The sequence below is a fragment of the Rhamphochromis sp. 'chilingali' genome (assembly GCF_963969265.1).
Source record: "Rhamphochromis sp. 'chilingali' genome assembly, chromosome: 17".
Lineage (NCBI taxonomy): Eukaryota > Metazoa > Chordata > Actinopteri > Cichliformes > Cichlidae > Rhamphochromis > Rhamphochromis sp. 'chilingali'.
The window spans coordinates 26,163,351-26,187,037 of NC_137944.1; the positions used below are offsets into that span (position 1 = coordinate 26,163,351).

Below are 23,687 nucleotides of genomic sequence, written 5' to 3' on the forward strand. Positions count from 1 at the left end.
TTCCCTTGCCACTGAGAGTACACCTTTGCTGGTTCTGTGGAGAACAGCTGGTTTATTCTCCTGCCTTCTATCTCTCTGGTGTACCTCCTCAAGCGGCTGGCCAAGGCTGTGAGTCTTTGCTTGGCAGTTTCCAAGGCCTCAGGTATGGACAGCTTGCTGTATTTCTTAGGCACCTTATTTGTCGCACCTTTCTGCAACTCTGTTAGTTGGCTAACCTCCCTCCGTGCTACTTTGATCTTGCCCTCTAGCCTCCTTCTCCATGGAGGGTACTGCCCCTTGTGGCTGTTCAACTTGTAGCCAAGCATCTCACTGATCACTGCTGCCGTACTGTAGATCAGCTTGTTAGTGTCGGTAATCGTGGTTGTAGGTATTGCCCGTAGTGCTGCATTAACATCATCTAGCAGACCTTCTGAGGGTACTTCACGTAATCTTGGTAACCGGCTACGGGGGATCCAGGTTTCAAGCTTGGCCATATATATATATATATATATATATATATATATATATATATATATATATATATATATATATATATATATATATATATATATACATACATTGGAATTTTTTGTTTAGTTTCTTCTCAGAGCGCAGCTCAAACACAACAGGGATGCTCTATTTATTTCAGATAAAGGTCACCATTCAACATAATCAAAACTAATTTTAATGATGACATTTCAATCTACACTTAGCTCTCAGTAGGTTAGCTCTGTGATAATAAAGCAAATCTTATGATGTCATGAACCTTCACAATTCTTGAACATAACGAGCGCACAAACACGTACCATTACAGAGACAGTCTGGCACCAGATCCATTCTGCAGAACCACAATCATCATCAAGAAAAGCAAGGACTCTGGGACGGATGCTGTCCCCTGCATCATTACAACAGTTTGGGGTTGAATGACAAAAGTAAAAGGGAGTAAGAGGGAGTTTTTCCTTCCCACTGTCACCAAGTTTTGCTTAAAAGGGGTCGTCTGATTGGGTTTTCTCTGTGTTGTTGTAAGGACTTTACCTTACAATATAACTGTTGGAATCAACATTCTTATTACTTTGACTATATGACATATAGGGCTGCCACGATTAGTCGACTAGTCACGATTACGTCGACTATCAAAATCGTCGACGATTAATTTAATAGTCGACGCGTCGTTTGAAGCATGATCCCTTAAAGACGCAGGAATAAGTAGTAGGATTTAGGAGTGTAATAACGGACTGAAACAGAAGATGGCAGCACTGCATGTACAAGGATGCCAGCTGCCGTTAAACCCCGAAGAAGAAGCTGTGTCCCAGAATTCATAGCGCGGCCCAGCTCAATTTCCAACAATGGCGGTAGCTAGTTAGTTTTAATATTACTCTTATTATTCTTTCTAGGTCACAAAATAAACATTTATCATATTTTCAGGCGAGAATGTAGCTGTGTAAACCTCAAATATCTGCTGAATTTATCAAGACCCCACTTATTTTCAAAAGCGCTCCGACGTTTTCGGAGGACGTCTGTTACCCACCAGCTCGATAGCTTGCCGGGCTTCAAGGCTCACTAGAGCCGGTGAGAACACCGGACTCCTGGCAAAACGTCTTCAAACCCACCGCCGTGTTTCGCTACTCAGGTTAAACATGATATATAAGTCATTTAGATAACTTAAAAATGTTATTGTTTGGTTTTTTCTGTATTTTATTTGTTCCTGAGTAAATCGGTTTGGCTGAGATTAAAGTTAAAGTTTTTACACAGACGCATGCTGGTGCAATAAGCTGTACGTTTTACGTCCAATGGATGCATGATCTGATTAGTCGACTAATCGCAAAAATAATCGGTGACTAGTCGACTATCAAAATAATCGTTGTGGCAGCCCTAATGACATATGACACATGTTAGCTCATACACAAGTGCGTGGTATAATATACTGAATGAAGACCATTGGATTTAAAAATAGAATAGAATGAAATAGAATGCATCGTTTCTGCTTAATTAAAGACTTGTGTTTCTGAAATGCAAGTAATTAATCTGCTCTCTGTATTAAAAAAAAATACATGAAAAGTTATTTTCATGCACCAGGAGTAATTACCCGTTTTGTTACACACAGCTACAGGAGAAAATGAAAGGCATTTTCTTTAAAGGTGTACCTCTGCAATTCTGTAAGTTCTGAACATGCTACTACCTATTGTATCTGTGGCCTAAATAAACACCCCAGGGAGTTTCTTTAGGAAATATTGCTGCTGTCCTTAGAGAATGAAGAATTAGTGCTTGAAATGCAAACTCCTCGGAGCTGCAAGGCCTGTGCCACAAAGAAAAACTATAATCCCCCACACTAGAAATGAAAAAATCCATGGCGGCCTCACACTGAGGTTCTTATATAGATTACTTGAGTATTTTAAGGATTTAATCAGGGGCCGACGGTGCTGCGGCTTCTTTCTTTCTTTCTTTCTTTTGTTCATCTGCTGTAGCGTCTAGCTCACTAATCTTTAGATCTCGGGAAACACTGCATCACTCATTACAACCAGGTAGGGACTAACAAGTGTGAGCTCGCACACAAACACAGACGTACATAAATATGCAGATGCGCTGAAATCCTTGCCCACGCATATGCTTGTTTATGTGCGACTCCTTGGGCTGGTGTCAGGGCCCTGACTGATGAAAACACAGCAGCGGTGTTGGTGTCAACGCCATAAAACAAAGGCTGCAGAGTAGATGAGCTGCCATCCGTACCGTCAGTGATGGATTTCACCGAGCGCACATTTGCTGTTGAAAAGAGACCAGTTAGTCTGCCCACTGCTCCTTCTCCTTCTTTCCACCCTGCTCGCTTTAATTCTTGCACTTCTACCCTCTTCCTGCATCACAGCGCGTTTTGTCTTTTGCATTTTCTGTCCTCCTGTTGCAATGCAGCCATTTTTTATCGTATCCTCTGTCTTCACACTTTTATTTACAGCGCTCGGTGCTCTTCAGCCATCTTCAAAGTTGAATGGCTCACGTTTATGGCCCCTACAAAGGGAACACATCTGTTCTCTGCCTATCCCACACTGTCTGTTTCAGTGTAGTTGGTCCTCTCTCTTCTCCGCTCCACTTGTCTGCACACGTCTGTAGCAAGCCCACTTCAGACCGTCTTTTGTCCATTCAATATCCTTCACCGGTGAAAGGGTCACAGCAAGCTCCCATATCCTTTAAACCCTCTCGAAAATATAAGCCCTGTGTGTGTCTACCAAATATGTTCCATAGGTGAAAACCGTCAAGCAGAACATTTTTAGATGTTAGCTTTATTTCCTTAAAAATATATATTTTTCCCATTTTATCTGAGGAATGTCATTTCAATTTTCACCATCCAGGAACACCTGCAGATTTTGTTATTTTCCTTTTATGTGTCCAGACGTCATGCTTGTGCTCGAGTCTAACAGATTGCTTAATAATAACAGTCTACATGGACAGATCAGTGTTAAGCTGTGCTTGATCATGACTCACAGTTTTGCGATGGCATTGGGTGCAGAACACATCTGAATGAAATATGCAAAAAACCCTAAACCGTGTGACTATTAATAGAGGATGAAATATCACAGAAGCAGATTATGTTCACACTAGGGAGTCTCAGCAGAGAATTTTCCTCAACGATCTTAAGTAGTCCCACTCAACAATGCATAACAATTCCCCTCTCATCAGAAAAAAAGTCTGTCTGAGTTAATATCGTGCAATTATAGCGCATGTTTCACTTTGGTGTTTTGCAAATCATGGAGGAATAAAATAACAAGTGATGTTTTCATTCATGCTAAATCTTTGTATACTGTTTTCCATTTTTTAATGTTCTATATGTAATAGCAGTGCAGTTTAAGATTTGCAAGTCCTCCAACCAACTGGAAATACCCCTGAACATGAAACAAAGTTAGTGAGAAGAAGAATAGTGATCTGAAAATAGTTAAACTACGAGACCAAAAACCTTTTTCTTTCAGATGCTGACCACAGCATATCATCCGCCTGCATCTCACGCTACCTCTAGCTTCCTCCTCTGTCACACCAAACCTCTGCATATCTTCCAATATCCGTTATCCCTCCTCTGCACATATCCGAGTCATCTCAGCCTTGCCTCTCCCCAAACCGCTCGACCTGAGCTGTTCCTCTGCATTTTTGTTATGCCACAATCTCCAAATCATCTGAAATATGTAACACTCCACTGAATGGAAATATGAAAAAAGTAGATTCCAATCTAATTTTCACAATGCAGTGAATGTAGAATTTGCTCAACAGTGGTAACAGTGGCCTCTGTGGCCACATGTGGTAATGACAGGATTCTGTAAAAAATAACATTCGATTAACAAACACAAATCCATCATCTCTATACCCCCCTGCAATTTTAAAATTCATATCAGGCAATTTAGTGTTAGGTGTGCATCCTCTGAGTTACACTTGCTTCCCAAAAGTCATTTCACTTAGCACCACTCTCCTTCCCACCTTGCCTTTCGCATCCTGAGACGTGCAAACTTGGTGCAAACCAACTACAAGGAACTTCTTACTGCTGTGTTTCCAAACAAGGGTTTCTCCACCATGTACTAAGTTATGTTTTGCTTGGGAATCAAATGCATATTTGATCCAGTGACATGTAAGGTTTCTCTTTTCAGTTGGATGGTTGATGCTAATCAGAGAGTAGTCTATGAAAATGTATTTATGATGCGTCGATTTCCACTGGTTTTCTGTGTCCAGGAGTTTCGGCCCACCTGGAAATCGACTGTCACGCAGAGTCTGATTTACTACTTACTTATGTGTGTGAAAGTTTGCTGGAAAAGGTAAAGGAATAGTCACCCGACTGTGGTTATGCTAACCTTTAGCTCTGGTAACAGCCCAGCTGGCTTCCCCTTTCTGTTTACACCACTCTCTCTTGACTCCATGCTCATTGCACCAGCAGAGCCTTGTATCTATCTATGTACCTTGTGGTATCACACCCGTGCACGCACGTTAGATTACGTCAAAAGAAAGAAAGCAATGCCATTCACCTTATCACGAGTAAGTGTACCATCAAAATGGCTTTGGAGCCAAATATGAAACCGTTACATATTATTCCTCTGAAACAGTCATTAATCACAACTTGCCAAATCAGTGCAAAAAACTTCTTTGCAGAACACCCAACGGTCACAGACATTCAATCATACGTTTAGCCAAGCCAGTTGGAAGAGTCAATCCCACTTATTTGACCGTGAAGGTTTACGATAAATGGGCAGACTTTATGAATAGAGGCTCTATTTAGAGATGGCTCCATAAAACATGCAGCCGTCCACTGTTTCATGTTTTGTCGTAAAGCATAAGGTCAGTGCCATTTGAAGTGCAAAATGGGATTCATTCTCTATTTTTGCAGGGTGGCAGTTAATCTCTTGTGATTTAATGTTCATGTATATAGAAAATAAAGCAAGTGGGACCAGTGTTTAAACTGAATTTGGAAACTCTTGCGGTTGAGTTTCCACAATATGTTTGTACTTCAGCAGGGAGAATATACATGCCATGGCCTTTATGCTAACAGAAAAGCTATTTAGACCTTTGTGAGTGCATGAAAGGAGGGTTTTATGTATATACACTAATGGTCCTATAGTCTCTGCAAGTTCAAACTTTCCCTGTTTAACTTCAAAAGGAGCTGCTGCATGACAGCCATACCCATTGTGTCCCCACCTGTGCATGGGCGTTTCAACCACTGCTATTAGTACAGCTGCTTGTCTATATGCAGGAGTATTTGCTGAGAGCTAAAATAGCTTTAATGACAGTGTGTTTGACACTGTGCTCTCAAAAGCAGCTTTGCTCTCCCTGATGTAATGTCTGTTGTTTGTCGAGTTGAAAAGTCCATAGGCGGTCCAGCAATGACAGTGGTGCAGTTGATGGTTTTTGTGTGTGCGCGTGTTCCGCTGTTAATAGACAACGCAGCGAGGTGCCAGTTGGCTTGTCTCATCGCAAGCTCCAAAATTTGGCTATTCGCAGGCAAGCAGGAGACAAACAAAGCATTTGTTGGCTCTTCCCTGTGGTTACAGTACACAATTAAAGGCAGAGGGTAACACGTGCACACATTTTATCTGCCTGTCCTTCGTACATACACATGTACAATTTCCAGCCATCCATATAAGTTCCTAACACATTTTATTTTCAGCATGCAGCATGCAGCAGAGGAATCATAAGGGGGAGAAAACTGTCATTGATGTGTAAATTCACTATAAATAATTCCTATCTCGTCTCACCCAAAAGACCGTCTTGACGAGTGTTGGCTGCTGCTGCTTCCAGCTTACGCCTATCTCTCTTCCTTCCCTCCTGTATCCATCTCTCCCAACATCATTACTTATGAAGCAAAGTAATGGAAAAAAAACACAAATTTTTTAGTGTTTTCCGAGACCCACTGTCACCATCCTCCTTTGCTCACTCTGGGATGGGCACGCGGCGTAAAGTATCCAGCCATAATGGAACATGAAAGTGGGGTTGTGGCCTACGCACTTTCATGGTGAGAAAAACAGCAGAAGTGGAAGTATCCTCGCCTTGCTCTGCTCTATATTTATAGGCTGAAAACCTGATTTCAGATCAGTCACGCTAGACTTGCAGCAGACACCTACTGCACGCTGGGGGAGGCGGCCAGGCATAGAGACACTGACTTTTTCTCTTTCTTTTTTCCCTACCTTGAAAAATGTTGGGTTTTATTTTCTGTTCCTGTCGGACGTTGTTTTCTCTTAGTTTCATCTTGCTCGTCTAGTATTCCTCTTCACAAGCAGAGTAAAGCACTTCCTCGGTGCAAAAATATTATAGCTGTATGTGCTGAGTGCAGTTATATGTATGTAACCTTTCTTTTAAATTATGAAGCAACCTGTTTACTTTTTAAATTTGTGTCACCTTTCTTTCTCCAGTGAGCTAAAACTTACATCTGCAAAATTCTTCTTCTTATTCGAAATAGACCCAAATATTTCTACTGTCATGGTAGATTTTTCTTTCTTTCCTCTGTGAAGAATTTCTATGTCTTTTTCTTGCTCTTCTATGAGTTCAAGAACAGACGAAATGCTTTTTGAGTGACTGGAGTATCCTATTAAGAAACCCAGGGACAAAGGTTTCTTGGGAAATATGCTCACTTGCTTTTTTTGTTAGTAGTTACATCAATACCACTTTCATTTAAGCGCCTTTACCAGCAATCCGTTAGCATTTCAGCATATCTTAGCTTTAAGACTCAATATGCATGGGGTAAAAAGCAATACAAACTGGATGAAAGGTAACACATTCTGCTTATCTACTAGTTTCAGCGGGTGTGTTGCATCTTATCTTATTTAATGCTAGAACAAAAGTCTATAAAAGTGTATACATTAGCTGTTAAATACAAAATAAACTGAATAGTGTGCATGGAGTTTGCATGTTCTCCCTGTGTCTGCATGAGCTGTCTCCGGGTGGAGTTAGGTTAATTGGTGATTCTAAATTGAGTGGCGACCTGTCCAGGCTGTACCCAGCTTCTTGCTCCATTAGTTACCCGCTGCCATCAGTCGGATATTCCAACTGGAAAGTCTGAGAGGTAACTCAAGATTTCCAACTTCTCACTTGAAATGGGTGATAAAATGTGTAACGATGATGCACGAATAAAGGGATCCTGTAAAGTCGAAGACAGCGACAGCTACTGTATGTAAAAATAAGGTAAATCTGGTATAAGTCTACCACAGCAGTCATACCATAGCAGGTGCCAGAAAGCAAATAATGTATTCCTTAAAATGTCAAACTAGTCTATGTTTGATGCTCTATAAACACAAGGTGTGAGATTTAGATGACATTGCACTTTTGACCTTAAGTGATGACATAATTAACTGGTCCAAATTCTCCTCACTTCAACGATAATTTAGCCTTATCAGTAATATAAAAGACTTCTATTGTTTTAGTTTAATACAGACACCTGCAAGTCTTCAAATCAACCCAAACTGTGTTAGTTGTCCTGAGTTTCCTTTTTTTGTTCGTCCTTCCGCCCTTTTTTCAGTGTCACCACTTAGTCTCGCAGATATGTGAATCCTTTTTTTCTGTCTTTTTCCTTTTTCTTTTTTTTTACTCGTCCTCATCATTCAGAGAAAAAGCAGGCCAATGTCTTTATGGTCGTGTTCCTGTCCTGCTGTGCTTTTAGCCTAATGGACAGACAGCTGTGCTCCCATTTCTATATTTAACCAGAAACCCCACATGATGAAGTTTGTCACACCCTCGCTCTTCCTCATGTAACTGACCCCCAAGTTAATGCCCAGAGAAACACTGTAACCTCACAGGACATTTTATTTTGTGCACCTCTGAAATACAGAGATGGAATATTAAATGCTGGCCCTAACATGTCAGAATATCTTTGGGTATAGAAAATAGAAACAATTTTAAAAGCCAATGCAGAGCAAAATACCACCAGTTGCAGTTGGTCTTTCCCTCTGTGTATGTATGCCGAGCTTGTACAAATAAATCCGAATTTTAAGCTGCTGTCTTTTCTCATACTTTCAGGGGCTTTTTGCTTAAAAACTGGAATATTTTATGCTGCTCTTTTTATTTAATCATTTAAGCTAAACATGGAAAACATGGGTTTTGTAAAAATTAAGGGTACATTAAACAGATTTAGCGAAAAGCACGTTGATAAGCCTTGCTGGAACTACTTTAAATGCAGTATTTAATGTAGCTGTAATCTGCATAAAACCACAATTCTGTTATTAAATGGATGCAGGAGGTAAAAATAAAAATCCCTTTCCATTTCGGCTCTTTGGTTTCATCGGTTTGTCCACTTTTCAAGAGAACGGTTACATAGTTCTCTGCAACATTTATAAAATCCTTGGAACAACTTTTACGAGCCTTGAAAGTTAAACACACATTATAAATCATATAATGACAGATCCACTTTGTCTGCCTTTTATTTGATATAATACATGATTAAATATGCAAATCCCTTTTTCCTGTGGATCTGTTTGTGACTGTTGGTGTGTCAGCTATGCCTGTAGATGTGTTTGTGTGTGTGTGTAAGCTCTGTATTGAGGTATAAGTAAAAGCATTAAGGAAGGGATCAGCTTGAGCTGGGGTCGTGCCCATCAGATTAGAAAGCTTAGTCCTCCCGTCTTTGTGTAATTAATGAGAGACAGAGGACAAGGAAGCGATAAAGACAAAGAGGCAATGAGGAGAATAGAGTGATATTAAAAGAAGCTAGGGCACATGCTCACCAGAGAAGGGATCGTGTGTAATGATAGGGTTCCTGGTGGTCAGTATATTTGTGTACATGATGGACGACTATGCAGCAAAGTACTGAGTCCAGAACCAACAACAGAAAGGGCTGGACTGGATATGTGGCTCGTCTAGCAGAGTTCAGGACCTTTATAATGTAAACAGGGATAAAAACTAGAGAATGATGGGAATACAGCGGTGTGAGGGTTTAAACGAAGCAGACAAAAGTATGCAAGTGGGCGAACATGCGATAACGGTGCAAACACTTGTATCGGTGAATACATTTTAGGAATGTGCATATTTTTTTTCTGCAAACTTTTACTACATACAGATAATAACACATTCCTGAGTAACAAAGAAAAATAGCTTTAATTGGATTTTTTTGTGTGTGTAATAATGAGAGATGTGACGTAAGAACAATTTCTCATTAAGCAGGTTAATCACCAAGGTAATCCAAGTTTATTTCTGTAGCATCATTCAGCAAACATTCGTGTGCTTTATATAAAAGGCAAAAGAAAAATCAAGCAACATAAAAAAGCAAAGAAGATAAAAAATAATTAAAAAAAAAAGAATGAGGTGGCCTACACAGAAGAATAAAAACTGCGGTCCCAATTTTAATTAAATAAAAAGCGGCGGTAACTAGAGAAGCTGTAATTATCCAGTATCCAGTAATGAGAGAAATATGCCACCCTAACATGAAAATATCTTATTATAGCGTGAGAACGGTCTCGCAGAAACTGGAAATTGTTCACACTGGGTATATTATATATTGGGTGCAAGCTCAAATACATAAAACAGAATGATGCACAGCACATTTTTACGTTTTCTTAATATTTCTTCAATAATAAATATTATACAAAAAAAGGAAAGATTTACTAGACCAGCACCCCCCAGTGTAAGCTTTATGCCAGAGCTGCACTGAATTAACATCACTGGTTATTACCAAAAATAAATTTCCAATGTTTTTGTATATTTTAATTCACTAGTTTGGGCAGCTCTTTAATAAAAAATAAATTTTTGATGCTATGACATAATTATTGTTGTAGTCACATTTTCAGTGTTAATGCTTGATTACTTTCCAACATCTCAGAAAAATCCAGAGTGCCGGCTCAAATCTGGGTAAAAAAAACCTTGAATTCAGTCATTTCCAGTTGAGTTAAGTTTTCACAAATATTTCGAAAGGATTTCTGTTTTCTTGTTTTTACGAAAAATGATATAACAAGTTTGTTATGCTATTTATGAGTCAAACTTACAGCTCATCATCACAGGTTGTGCATTAGCAAATTGTGAGCAATGATAGGAGTGTATAATAACTTACCCCCCTGGTAGCAGGTGGTCCTAGTTTTGTTTATGCTGTGAAGGATGTTGACATACAGGTGAGGGTTTCTGACTTGATGTAATCCTATTTTTGTTAAAGACCACATGCAGTATGTGAATTACATGCTTTTTTAAAAATGAATAATGTGTGTTTTCTCTGTATGGCACATTAGAATGACGAACTTTTAAGCTTAATGTGGTTGTAAAGGGAAATTATAAACAGTTCATTATACTAGCTGAAGAGTTTCATTTTTAGCCCAGAGGAAACGGTGACCAGTTTCATCCAAAGAAATCGCCCCTTGTCCCTTTTCAGAGGTCGGCCCTAATGACTCTCGGTAACTGAGGAAGACAAAGCTGCATGGCAGAAAATCCATTAGTGAGTCTGCAGCTAGATAGCAAAGAGACACAGAGGAATGGTGGCTTTTGATACAGTAAAAGGAACTGCCTTGTCTTTTTCTGCGAGCGTCTCGAGAAAGCTGGCAGTTAGCCTGCATGTCAGAGCCCTGGTGGATGACTAATACTTGAAGCACTCTGAGGTGTGTCTGTGTATTGGCAAAGGAGGCCAAGGAACTGTGGGAGAGGGGGAGGAGGATAGACCAAAAGGGAGAGAAATTTGGGGATTGCAGCAGCGCTGTCACAATAACAGACTTTTGACAAAAATGCCAATATGGTTCAGCCTGCATACAGATATTGCTTTTCTTGTGTCACCAATCGGATTATTTGACATCTGGGTCCGTGATTTGTCTGTTTTTAGATCTCACAGACAAAAAAGGAGACATTAGGAGGTTCAGAGTTTCTACTGGATGTCAAAATAATACGCCAGTGTTGTTTTTGCAGCTTGTAGCAAGAAATGAATTTAAGTTTAAAAACTAAATGCACTTCATCTCATGAAAAAAACGGGGCTTTTGGAAGTGAGGAGATATTTCATGTGAATAGTTGCAGTTAAATTATTCAGTCTGAATTTTGGCAGGAAAAAAAAGGTCAAATTCATTTTTTAGAATTCCAACTGTGGCAACTGTGCGAGCTCACAAAAGTGTCATAACCAATAAAAACACGTGCCAAAACTGATGAGCAAAATCTTGCCTACATTAATTTTTAAAAGCCAGTTTTTAATCAAATCAAGTTCCAGTGATTTTTTTATTAATATCCATTTTTTTCCCGTTTTGAAGTGTGGTAAAGACAAGGTTAGAGCTTTCTTGTAAATTGTGGCACTATTGATATGTAGCTTGTCAGTGAGATGCAGATATCAGTTCACATGGAGGATTCACTCAACACTACACAAAAGTGTTCCAGTGGGATTGATAGGATTCAAAATCTGACACCGTTTCAATACCACTGTGTTGAGACGTCTTCCTGTAGTTACTTGTGCTACCGCTTGTGCATCTTGAGCATTCGAGTCTATGTTTCATTCTTAATATCAGTGTCATTCAGCAGATGATCTGCACTATGACTGACTCCTCAGTATTTTTTAAATTCATGCTACGTTATTTTAATCCCAAATTGCACTGATCCCCCCACATTTAACTCTTTGCTGAACTGAGTTGCAGAGAAATACTGAAAATGCAATCAAATCTGAATATTTTTGTACAAGGAAGCGGAGGGAATAGTAAGAAGAAGGCGTGGCTGAAGGACTGAAGCTTATCTGTCCATCTGCCGTTGCCAGGCAGTGAGCCTGTGTGTCCGTGAAAGATGGTTCCTTACCGCACCAGATGCAGGAGAGGACTTAATATCGGGATACACCTTCTCTGTCCCTGTCTCTTGTTGATTTGTCACACACACACACACACACACACACACACACACACACACACACACACACACACACACACACACACACACACACACACACACACACCAGCCCAGTTTTGTAGGTTTTTTTTCTTTTTGTTTTTCCTTGACACAGAGATTAGCGGAACGTAAAAAAAAAAAAAAAAAGATTTAGACAGAAGATATGAGGAGGAGGAGGGAAAAGCGATAAAATTTCGGGCACTTTTGCTACTGTGAGACATCACAGAGACATCTTCCACACAAAGAACATGAACACTTTGGTTTCTGTTTATTGTAAGAGGATACTAGAAGACCTCATTCCTCCGCACACTGAAACCTGAACTCTGTTTAGCTTCCTGTCTTTGCGCCCTCTCTGTTTACTGTTTCCTCATCTTTTGGCTTTTTCACCTTCTAATCTTTACAATATGCTGTTCACATTTCTCACTTGTCTCTTTGTCTTATTTCAGTTTTGACTCCCAGTGTTTTACTGTCCAAATAATGCCTATTGTACAATAAAATACAAAGGCAATATGTCTGCCCCTGCTTCCATCTGATGGCAGGTTTATTGTAAGCTATAGTGTCGAGTGCCTGACCTATTGCCTGCAGACAGAGCTGTAGTTTTGAGGCTTACTCGCATCCGACCCTCCCTTCCTCTTCAGGCCCAGAGGCTGAAGCAGCTGGCTACATACATATTTCTGAATGACTAAGCAGGCAGGCAGCAGAGGTCTGGATATGCTGAATATTTTGGGAGAATAAGCCATAATTATTGGATATTATTCCACTGGATTTTTCAGCAACAGAAACTCCCATTACTCCTAGCTCTCATTTGTCTTGATGCCTTGATCAATTGGTCCTTTGCAACATTTTACAAAAAACTAAATGAAACATGTAAATGAGGGTTGCTTGGGCCTACAGTTTTGGCCATAATTTGTAAGACGTGTGCTGAAATTACAGAGACAGTCCAACTCTGTCATGCAGGTCATACTGTGCTCGCTGAGCTGTACATGAGAGTGAAAAGCACAGACAGTGGCCTGTTAGCACCGTGGCAGCTAATCCATAACCTTTGTGAGCCTCGCGCTCGTGCTCACGCATGCAAACACACAAATACTGGAGCACGTTCACGCTCCATCGACACCTGACCTTTACAGGAAGCAGAGTGGAAATCAACTGACCAGAAGCTCCTGTCACTCAAGGAGCATCCACCCCACCTCCCCCTCCTCTTTTCCTCCATCCCTCACCTCTCCGTTTACACTTAGTCAATATTCATTAGTCAGTGTTTAGTATAGAATGAGAGAGAGAATGTGTGGGTGAAAGAGGCAGAAAGGAAAACCGATATATATATATATGGGAGGCATGGAGATTAGAAAAAAAGTTGGAAGGCTGCAGTGTGTGTGTGTGTGTTTATACACATATACGCAAAAGCACGCACAAATGCAAACACAGAGCAGTGCTGACTTCTACAGATTATGTACACATAATCAGAACCCTTCATCACAAAACCACAAACACTCAATATGCAATCAGGGGCATACAAATGAGATGGAAATGTATTCAGACAACACCCAGTGTCAAAATGTTAAGTACAAGTTTCACAGGTGTACAAAAATAACTACCGTGGTTCTGAAATAAATGAAAAGAGATAGTTTAAGTCATTTAATAAGCATCATTGCCCAAATCAATACTTGTTCCACCCGTCTCAGGTCAGCTGAAACAAGTAGCACATGCAACACAGGCATGTAATCATATTTTGATTTGGTGCAGTTAGCCGGCAGTAACAAAAAGTAAGCGAATATCGAAGCCAGTGGAACAAGTTTACACTATATAAAATCATTTAAAAACTGAGGATTCATGTGGAAGATGATCATGTTTAAAGAGGTGAATTTTGAGACAGGATATGAAAGTGGGAAAAGAGTCAGTGTTATGAATATCTGGGATGGAGTTCCAGAGGTGAGGAGAAGAGCAGCTAACGGCTCTAAACCCTGTGGTAGTCAAACGGGGGGAAGGGACTGAGAGATGGAGGAGGAGACCCGAGCATGCGATGTGCAGAAGTTTACCCCACAATACTGAAAATGCAGATCGTTGTGTGCACATTACATGCATCATGCATACTTTCCCACATTATCACGCAGGGGATCCAGTGCGGTGCACTCCTTTTTTGGCACAATATAGAATTACCTCTATGCAGTCACACACTCGTACATTAATACAAAGTGAGTCATTGTTATTTCACAGGGTTTACCTACTCCACTCACAGAAACACTGACTCAGTTATTCACTCATACACATGGTTATGTTCTCATTTAAAATGACGCTTCCTCGACTTACAAACCAACAAATTTTGCCGCTCAGCTGCTGTTTAATGTAGGCAGGCTGATGTGCAGTTGTGGAAATTTGTCATACGTTGCTAATGTAAAGTAGGGATACTAATCTGTGTGTATGAAAAGGAATGTGAAGGACCGCTACGTGGCTACATTTTGAGTTGAATTTTAACTAACGTGATGGAGGCCTTAGGTACGTGACAAGCTCACTGCTTGCACTTTTCTTCAGCATTCAGAGGGTTGTGCGCTATGAATTCATCCCCAAGGGTTAGACTGTCAGCACCAAGTTCCATTGCAAAGTTCTGACGGGTGTGAGGGAGAACATTCAGTGCAAACAACTTGAACTGTGGTGCGTGTCACTGTGTCAGTGTCTGCCTGCTCACAGTGTGTCAAAGCACCCTGCTCACCAGATTTGACTCCCTGCGGCTTCTTCCTTTTCCTCAGTACAAAATATGAGGTGAAGGGTCATCGTTTTGACACCGTGGAAGTGATCGAGCACATGTTCCAGATGGTGGTTGAAGCACTTAGAGAATAGGACTTGCAGGGGGGCATTCTAAGTGTGGCACGAGGACAGCTAGTGCGTTGCTGTACATTGTGACTGCTTGGAAGCAGATAGTGCCCAGATTTAAATCGTTTTAGAGAAAAATCTAGATTTCCAAACAAAAATTTAACAAACGGACTTGTACGGACTTGCATGCAGACAAGCTGAGTCGCAGTTATGCATGATCAAACACACATTAAAACATATGCAGGGACGCAGAGGCAACAGAACCCGGAGACAGAAGTGGGTCAGGCTAACCAGCTCGGTCTCGCTACGTTTAAAAAATGCAACGGGGTCCCGCTGTTTCGCATTAGATACGATGGATGCAAAGGCACGTGCACACTCATATACACAGTTTAGGAGAATATCTGTGTATTCTCAGACCAGCAAGCCCAAAAACGTCAGTGTGTTTACTCCAGAAGAAAAGACATTTACTTTTGAATGCGGCACACACTCTCACTTACACATTTATTTATTCCCTTTGCTCAGACACACGAATACACCGAGGAGCTGTACGTTTTCACAGATGCAATCTACAAATTCATTTGCTCATGCATAACTAAACGCATATCTTTACCCAAATCTCAAGCTTGGAACAAGATTTGGACAGCAAATCCTCAGAAATACATTGTGCAAATCTCTTTAACAGTCATGACGGTTATTTTTGCTGGAAGATTAATTTCAAATGTACATCAGCGCTGCTCACTGGAGTTTGGTGCTGTTGTACATGCAAACAGATCCTCATCACACACCTACGCGTGTATGCATGTGCATAAAACAGTGGAGATATCTCTCTGTCAGCTCCATCAACAGGTGGAGGAATATCAGAGCGGAGCTGGAGCTAACGCCAGACAGGCCTGTCTTTCAGTAAACTGATGCCAGTGTTTGTGTAGGTCTGTGTGTGTCTGTTCGGTGTGTTTTGACACATTTATAGTGGATACGCAGCCAACGCTGAGCTATAACAGTGACATCCTTTCAGATCTTGAACTCCAGAACTGCCAGTGTTAACCGTTGCCAACATGAGCAATGGAAGCCCAATTTTGTCATCTGGGGAGCAAAGGAAGACTGGATCTTGTCACTCATGAAGGGTTAGATGAATGAGGGTGCGAGAAGATTAATAGGAGGCATATTTTGCAGTGATGTTCCTGCTGCAAATCAACAAGCCGAGCGCCGGATGCCGAGACATGGGAGGGCTGAGGAAAAAGAGCGGGGTGACTTAAACAGGGAGGTGGAGTGATGAGATGTGGAGGAGGAAGAAAGAAGGGGGAAAGTTGAACTTTCGCTTAAGAGGCCGTTTGTTTCCTCATCTGTTTACTCTTCCCCGCAGTTCTTTACCATGAAACCGTTACGCCACTCGACCGTTGCCGTTCCACTCAGGGTATGAAGGAGAGTATTGTTTCAGGGGTTTCCATTTGGCATCTTGTGCATCGTAGAAGTATGAAATACGAGTGTGAGGCAGTGGACCTCAGCCAGTGGGAGGGGTACACTCAAAATTTCTTACTTGGCATGAGTTCAAGTCATCTTGTCTACAACAGAGAAGAGAGATTAGGGCATATTTACTTATGAGCTCAGTGATAGATACTTTTCCAACATGCAGTAGCTATCTGTACTGGTGCCAACGTGTCTGCAGAGGGAAGATTTATGACGGCACATAATCTGAGCCATTATGACTAAATATCAGAAATGAAAAGCCACAAAAATCCTGGTTTATTTAATGTGTGACAGATGTTAAATTTGATGTATTAGAGGGAGCATGTGCTGCCACATTGGCAGACTATGTATTCGATTTGTTCGCTATCATTTTAGTAGATTAGGCCTTCACACTGTGACGGCTTTTAATCATCACTGCTTTTACAAAACTATTCTGACTGTAGCAATATTAATTTTAATATACCAGTTAGCATATTAATATTGAGACTAATTCTAGATTTTAGTTTCTCCTTTAACTGGTTCCAGCCACAATAACATTTCTTCTTTTTCCACCTTTCTGCTGTCTTACAAAACTTTGCATAGCTTGGTTAGGTAGCCAGAATCATGACAAATGACTCGCTATGCCTGCTTTTAATAACTCCTGTGGATTAAAAGGTCAGTTGCTAATAAGGAATGAATGCTGCCTCTGCATATATGCATGTTGATAAAGACTAACAATGTGTTATAATTCCACTTTGCTAGGTTTGATTACCAGGAGCTCCTCCACAACTCCACGTTCTGTTTGGTGCCTCGAGGTCGGCGCTTGGGCTCCTTCCGCTTCCTGGAGTCACTGCAGGTAAATATATATTGTTGTGCACAATGCTGGCTATGACCATTATTCACCTTAAAGTCTCATAGGTCATTTTTCACGATTTACACCTACATTTCTCAGGCCCAGTCATCTATGCGAAATAATGGCTTAAAGATTCAACAGTTTTATTGATTTCTCTGGAGATTAGATATATTTCTGTTCTTGCTCATGCATATTACACACTTTCATGTACCGATGAGCTTTAGTGTTATTTGAGTCAGGATCTAACAGTTGGTGGGCTCTTTGCTTACGATACCAACAGGAGCTGAATGAAGCAAATTAGATGATCTTATTATCATGCCAGATTTTTACTTATTTGATTATGAATGGTTAATGTTGCCAATTTAAACTTGGTTTCAAACAAGCTTACATTATTATGTTTTATGCAAAAGGCGTACAGTGTGATAATGAGAGGTTTCACAGGAGTCTCTACAGTCCTGTGAAAAAGTCCACCCCTACTGCTTTTATACGTATTAAGAGGTTAAAGCGTCCAGGGAATACTAATAAAATGCAGCTGATAAAAGGATCAAATGTGAGCACCTCTATAAAAGCAGAGGTTTTGGTTTGCCGGTTTGGAACATTTAAGTGTGCGTTCAACACAATGCCAGAGAGGAAAGACATCAACAGTGACCTCAGAGCAGCATTTGTTGCTACCCATCAATCTGGGAAGGGTTCTAAGGACGTTTCTAAATAATTTGAAGTCCATCATTCTACTGCACGAAAGACTGTTCACAAGTGGAAAACATTCGGGACAGCTGCCAGTCTTCCCAGGAGTGAACGCCCTAGCAAATTCACAACAAGGTTACTCCATGCAATGTTCGGATAAACTACAAACTACAAATCTCACACTCCCCAGGGCTCAGTTAGCATGTTAAATTTGAAGCTCACGACAGTCCAATTAGAAGACGACTGAACAAGAATGGCTTGTTTGCAAAGGTTGCCAGGAGAAAACCAGCACCACATTTAATAAAAACCAAACACGGCACATACACCTCATAGCAAAAGTGTGCAAATTGGTAAAAGTGCAATGATTTGAGCTCGTGTTGCAGGCACAGCACCTGAGCATCTTGCAGTCATTAAGTTGACCGTGAACTCTGACTATCTGACAGCTAAAGCAAGGCTAAAATTGGGTCATGCAACATTGCAATGATCCCAAGCACAGCAGTAAATCCGCACCTGAATGGCTGAAAAAAATAAAAAAGTCGAGGTGCTGCAATGGCCCAGTCACAGTCCAGACCACAACCTGATTGAAATGCAGTGGCAGGACTTTAAGAGAGCTGCAGATAAATGAGTTAGCACAAACGTCAATCAAGTGAAGCAATTCTATAAAGAAGAATGGGCAAAAATTCCTTCACAACAATGTGAGAGAAAGTTCTACAGAAAACAATTCGAGTTATTGCTACTTGTTCTAGAAGGTTACGTCTACTGAATCATGGGGTTTTTCACTGGACTGCACAGAGTCCTGAAAACCTTTTTCACATGACTCTGTGTGCTTACCAATCGTAATTACTTTCAAGCATATGTAGTAACATACTAATAAAAACATGATTCAAAAGTTTTCTCTTTACAAAACGCTGTTGTTATTTTCAGGACTTTACTAAATCCTGCATAAACAATCAGATAAAATCCCACATGTACTATACTAACACAGTAACTATCAAAGCATTATCTGCTGATTTTCCCACAACGCTGTTAGAATAACTAAACCGCAGTGAAACCGTTCATGCCGAACAAGCTCCATCTCACATACTACCGTTCAATCAACAGGGAAGTGCAAAGAATGCAGAATGTTTATGTTCCAAAGCTGCGGTTTGTGCAGTGTTTTTGGTTGTTGACACCTTAATGGTCACATCTGCAAATGTTTTGCCCCAGACCTTTGTGCTATGCTGAATGCAGATTGAGCCATAAAGTCTTTATTTGCTATTTGAAAGGCCTTTTAGCCTAAAATGGATCCATTAACACACACAGACGCGAGCGAGCACTTATACAAACTCTAGGATCCTTCATTTAAGTCCATCAGTGAAATGTGCAAGCACACAAACAATAAAGACACCACAGGCAGTGGAGTGAGAGAATAGTTTAAACGCTTTAACAGTGTGCTGTAGTTCTCACTCTGCCACCCAAGTTGATGGTCTCACACCAGTGCAGGAAGCAGCAGTGGCTGTTTTTAGCTTTGCCGAACACTGAACTCTCTGGCTGCTACAGTGTTCCCTGGCTGCACTGCTCTCTGGGGCTACGTGGTGTGTGTGAGTGTGTGTTTCTAACTGCGTGAATAGTCCGGAAGCATCTATGGGAGTGGCAGCCTGCCCCACCGCCGCTGATGTCTGCTGAATGGACAAATCCACACACAACCCACTCGGCTTGGCAGCAGGTAGCTGTCACGGTCCCTTTCTCCTCTTTGCCTTCCTTTTTTTTTCTTGTTTTTTCCTCCGTATCAGCCTCTCTCTCTCTCTCTCTCTCTCTTCCTTTCAAGGCGCTTTTTAAGATTTTTCACTTGTGTACTCTTTATTTTTCATTTTTTTGTATTTTTTTTTGGTGCTAGCCAAGCCCACAGAAGAACTGGCAATTACCACTGTGGTAGGAAACTTGCTGCCAGCTTTCCAGTATACACACAGACACACATTTGCACACTCCTCCACATACACCATCGCTCAGAGCCTCCCCTTGTTCGTCTCCCAATGCAAACAAACCAAAAACAACTACACAGCACAGAGGCCTTCATTTTCCTCTACCTCCAGGCAGAGGGGGCTTTAAAACGTTTGAAGCTCACCCTCACAGTGATTTATCTCTCAGGGAGAAGGCTCCGGTGAGCTGCTGCAAAATTAAAATTAAAGGCCTTGGATTATCACTCGAGGATCTTCATTTGACCTTGTTTTAACCAGGTGCTAATTCCCACACACGCATGCACGTGCAGGTCCTGCTCGAGTGTCCTTCAGCAGGTTGATTCTCCGATGGAACGCTGGAGCGTGGAAGTCTCGATGGGCCGGAGAGAGTGGTTGATTTCTACAATATCAGCTGCCGGTGCTGTTCTCTCTGGTGGTTTAATTTTAAAAAAAAAAGGTGGAAACAAACCCAGATCTACCAACAGTCTAGACCACAGTGAGTAGAAAGAAAAACTGAGCAGGATGAGATGAAAGTGCTGCAAACAGAAATTGAAAAAACCAAGTAAACAAGGAGAAAATCTGATAGATTTACAGAGAGGGGAAGACCAAAGGGGGTGCAAGGGTAGCAAAAAAAAGGAGAACAACATCAAAAACCTGTCAGTAAATGAAGAAATAAGACAACATCAAAAATCCACTTCAATGAAGCATTATGCTGTAACGCATCAACTGCTTCTTAGTTTCTCTGCTCTCTTTCCCTCAGTGTTCCTCTTACCCCACACATGTCCCCCTCAGTGGTTGTACCTAATTAGCGTGGAGTGAGTCAGCCCAGTCAGCCACATCTGTGTTTGCATCTATATGAATGACAGTGTTTAACAAACCTCCGGAGTATCCAGGGAAAGTAGAGATGAAGTTACTACTCATTCCAGCCACTCTGTGAGGGTCTCACACACACACAGAAGCATTGATCATATTATCTGCCCAGTTTGGGATATCACAGTGCCAAGCAGCTGGGGCTACACTCCTCCAGACTACATTGTATTCATGCAGCTGTATATCAAGCTATAGCATTTATTGCCAAAGGGGAGCCCAAGCCAGCAGCTAAGGAGGGCTGAATCAGAAGGAACCTATTTTGACTCACTGGATGTCAACTGTGGATATAAGCCTGTTTTTGACTGTGAATTTCACATGGCATTCTCTGCACGTTACCAGTTTCAAAATCCGCTTTTCTTTGGGAAACAACAACAACCTATGACACTGCAACCTACGCGTTTAAAAAAGGAAGGCTCTGGCAAAGCAGGCCTGCTTGGTTCTTGGGTGGCTCTATGTATTCTCAAGAATTAGTCGTGCACAGCCAGATCTATGTATGTAACGCAGCGTGATTACAGCTTCGGCCTCACACGTGCAAATGTTCTCTCCCACAAAGCCAAATTTTGCAGTCTCACTACATCCTGGGTTTAGTGCCATCAGGGGCGATCTGGCTATAAGAAACTAGAAGGAACCCATTTCATCTGCAGCTTCTCAAATCTTATATTTTCTCCTACGTTACACAAGTTGGTTTCTTATTTTCACTGTTTCCTTTAAGATTCTTTAAACTCTTATTTCTATTTGCATGTGTGTGTCCAGGCGGCGTGTATCCCAGTACTGCTGAGTAACGGCTGGGAGCTGCCGTTTTCTGACGTCATACAGTGGAACCAAGCGGTCATTGAGGGAGACGAAAGATTACTACTTCAGGTAACGGACATAAGCATTTACAAGTGTCCGCACACAGGTGAACACCTTAACACATGCAAGCAGACATTGTGTTGACGGCCAGATGTTCATTCGGGATGTTTTGGGTCTTAGCATAACATCTGCATAAAATACATACTTGCGTTTTTTCATAATTTAAAGAAGAAAACAAACAATTGTGTTAGTTCATGGGTGGCTCACAAGCCTTTAAGTTATACACTGTCATCAAATAAGGCGTCTTCAGTTCTAGCAGATGAATATATGACTATAATTAAAGACATATCCAGAGATATGTATCCTTGGTTTAGGAGTCATGTTGGATTAGGCGAAGTTGAGAAATTTTACCACCTTCTTTTGGAATTATGCCACTATTTGGCAGCAACAGTAGCGAGGAAACATGTGAAGGGATTTGATATGCAACAAAGAAGCCAGCTTAAGGGATCTAGGGCGTATCGCAACCTTTCGATTTTTAAATCAGATGTTCTATTATTTGATTTTTAACAGAATAAACAGTTTTTAAGAAAAACACAAGCACTAAACCCTACTTTGTAAGGCTTACAAAGACTGATAGCCAGTATTATCTCTATCTGTGCAGAGGATTGGCTTAGTTTAAATGCAAACATGGACCTTGGAAAACATCCAGAACATCCAGGTAGGCATTACCTGTATCAAACGTGGTGGTTACAGCTTCGAGCTTCTTTGAGATTAAACACCCCAAAAGGCCTTAATCCAGCTTTATTTCAAAAGCACTCGCTCTCTCGCCGTGTCGCCTTGTTACACGGACGTACAAATAAACAGCCAGTGAGAAAAGCCAGTTCTCTCCCTGCTACAACCGTTATCTCTCTCCCTCACACACAAATTACATCATGTCTCCTCTGCATTGATCCGCTTTGATCCTGACCAATAGAGGACATGAATTGGCATTCAGCTAATGAGCAGGCACGAGCTCCCTGGAGCTCAGGGCGAGGGAGACATTTTCAAATTAGGGTAGAATTGGTTGAATGAGCTGACCTCATCAGTTGAATTTCTGCACACCTGCAAAAGTCTCACTTGGAAACGGGCGTATATTAGACACCGATGTTCACATCGTCTATGATCTGAGCGCAACTAATGCAAGGCTGAGTGCAGGCAGACAGTAGATGAAATTAGTGAAGCCATCTTTAACATGCACTGTAATTAATAAGAAGGAGAATTTTTCAAAAAAAAAAGGAGATTTTTGTGGCGTCCCACCGTTTAACACGCATTTCTTCCACTTTGAGTTAAAATGAATGAATGAATTTTGGTGGTTCATTAAAACCCCCAATTTATCCTCACTAATCAGGGTCTGATTATCTGATTGACAGCCGCTAAATCAGATCTGTGTTAAATGTTTTAGAGGGCCAAATTAAACAACCCCTCTTTTTATCCTGTTCTAGACTATTTTAAAAGGTACGCCTTAAATTGACAACCATCAAAGGAAAAATCTTAATCGTATTTGTTTTTTCTCTTTCTTAAATTGCTTTTTTAAAAATTTTACCATGTTATTTTTTCTCTTTTGTCTTTAGGTGCCATCTACAGTGAGAGCAGTAGGGAACGAGAGAGTGCTGGCTCTACGACAAAGGACACAGATGTTGTGGGAAGCTTACTTTTCCTCGGTGGACAAGATAGTTCTCACCACACTGGAGGTCAGGCCAAGAATGGACAAACTCTTGATAATAAGGTCCAGCCACAGAAAATCCAACCAGATGTTGTTGGTAAAATCCAGGATCAGATATTCAAAGGCAAAGCCCAAACTCACGATTTGAAACAGAGGATGGAGTGCTGCCTGGGTATAGCATGTAGGACACTTAAAAACCACTTGCTTGTTGTAGCATTTTCAGACATTTCCAATCTAACATGCTAACAAGCTAACATAGCTCTCTTAACAGGTAATATGTGAGTTCAGGGCAAGATTTTTTCAGTTTGGCTCTAGTACTTCAGTGAGGTTTTGAATACTT

General features: G+C 41.0%; 1 protein-coding gene across 3 annotated transcripts in view; it reads left to right on the top strand.

Annotated features, from left to right (window-relative positions):
• The window catches only part of ext1c (exostoses (multiple) 1c), an 89,010-nt gene that overhangs the window by 55,737 nt on the left and 9,586 nt on the right, over positions 1–23,687 (top strand). For all 3 annotated transcript variants that reach the window (XM_080863633.1, XM_080863635.1, XM_080863634.1), the window contains exons 3-5: positions 17,272–17,365; positions 21,607–21,714; positions 23,256–23,375. In XM_080863633.1, coding sequence (XP_080719759.1) covers positions 17,272–17,365; positions 21,607–21,714; positions 23,256–23,375 — 322 coding nt within the window. The remainder of the gene's footprint in view (positions 1–17,271; positions 17,366–21,606; positions 21,715–23,255; positions 23,376–23,687) is intronic.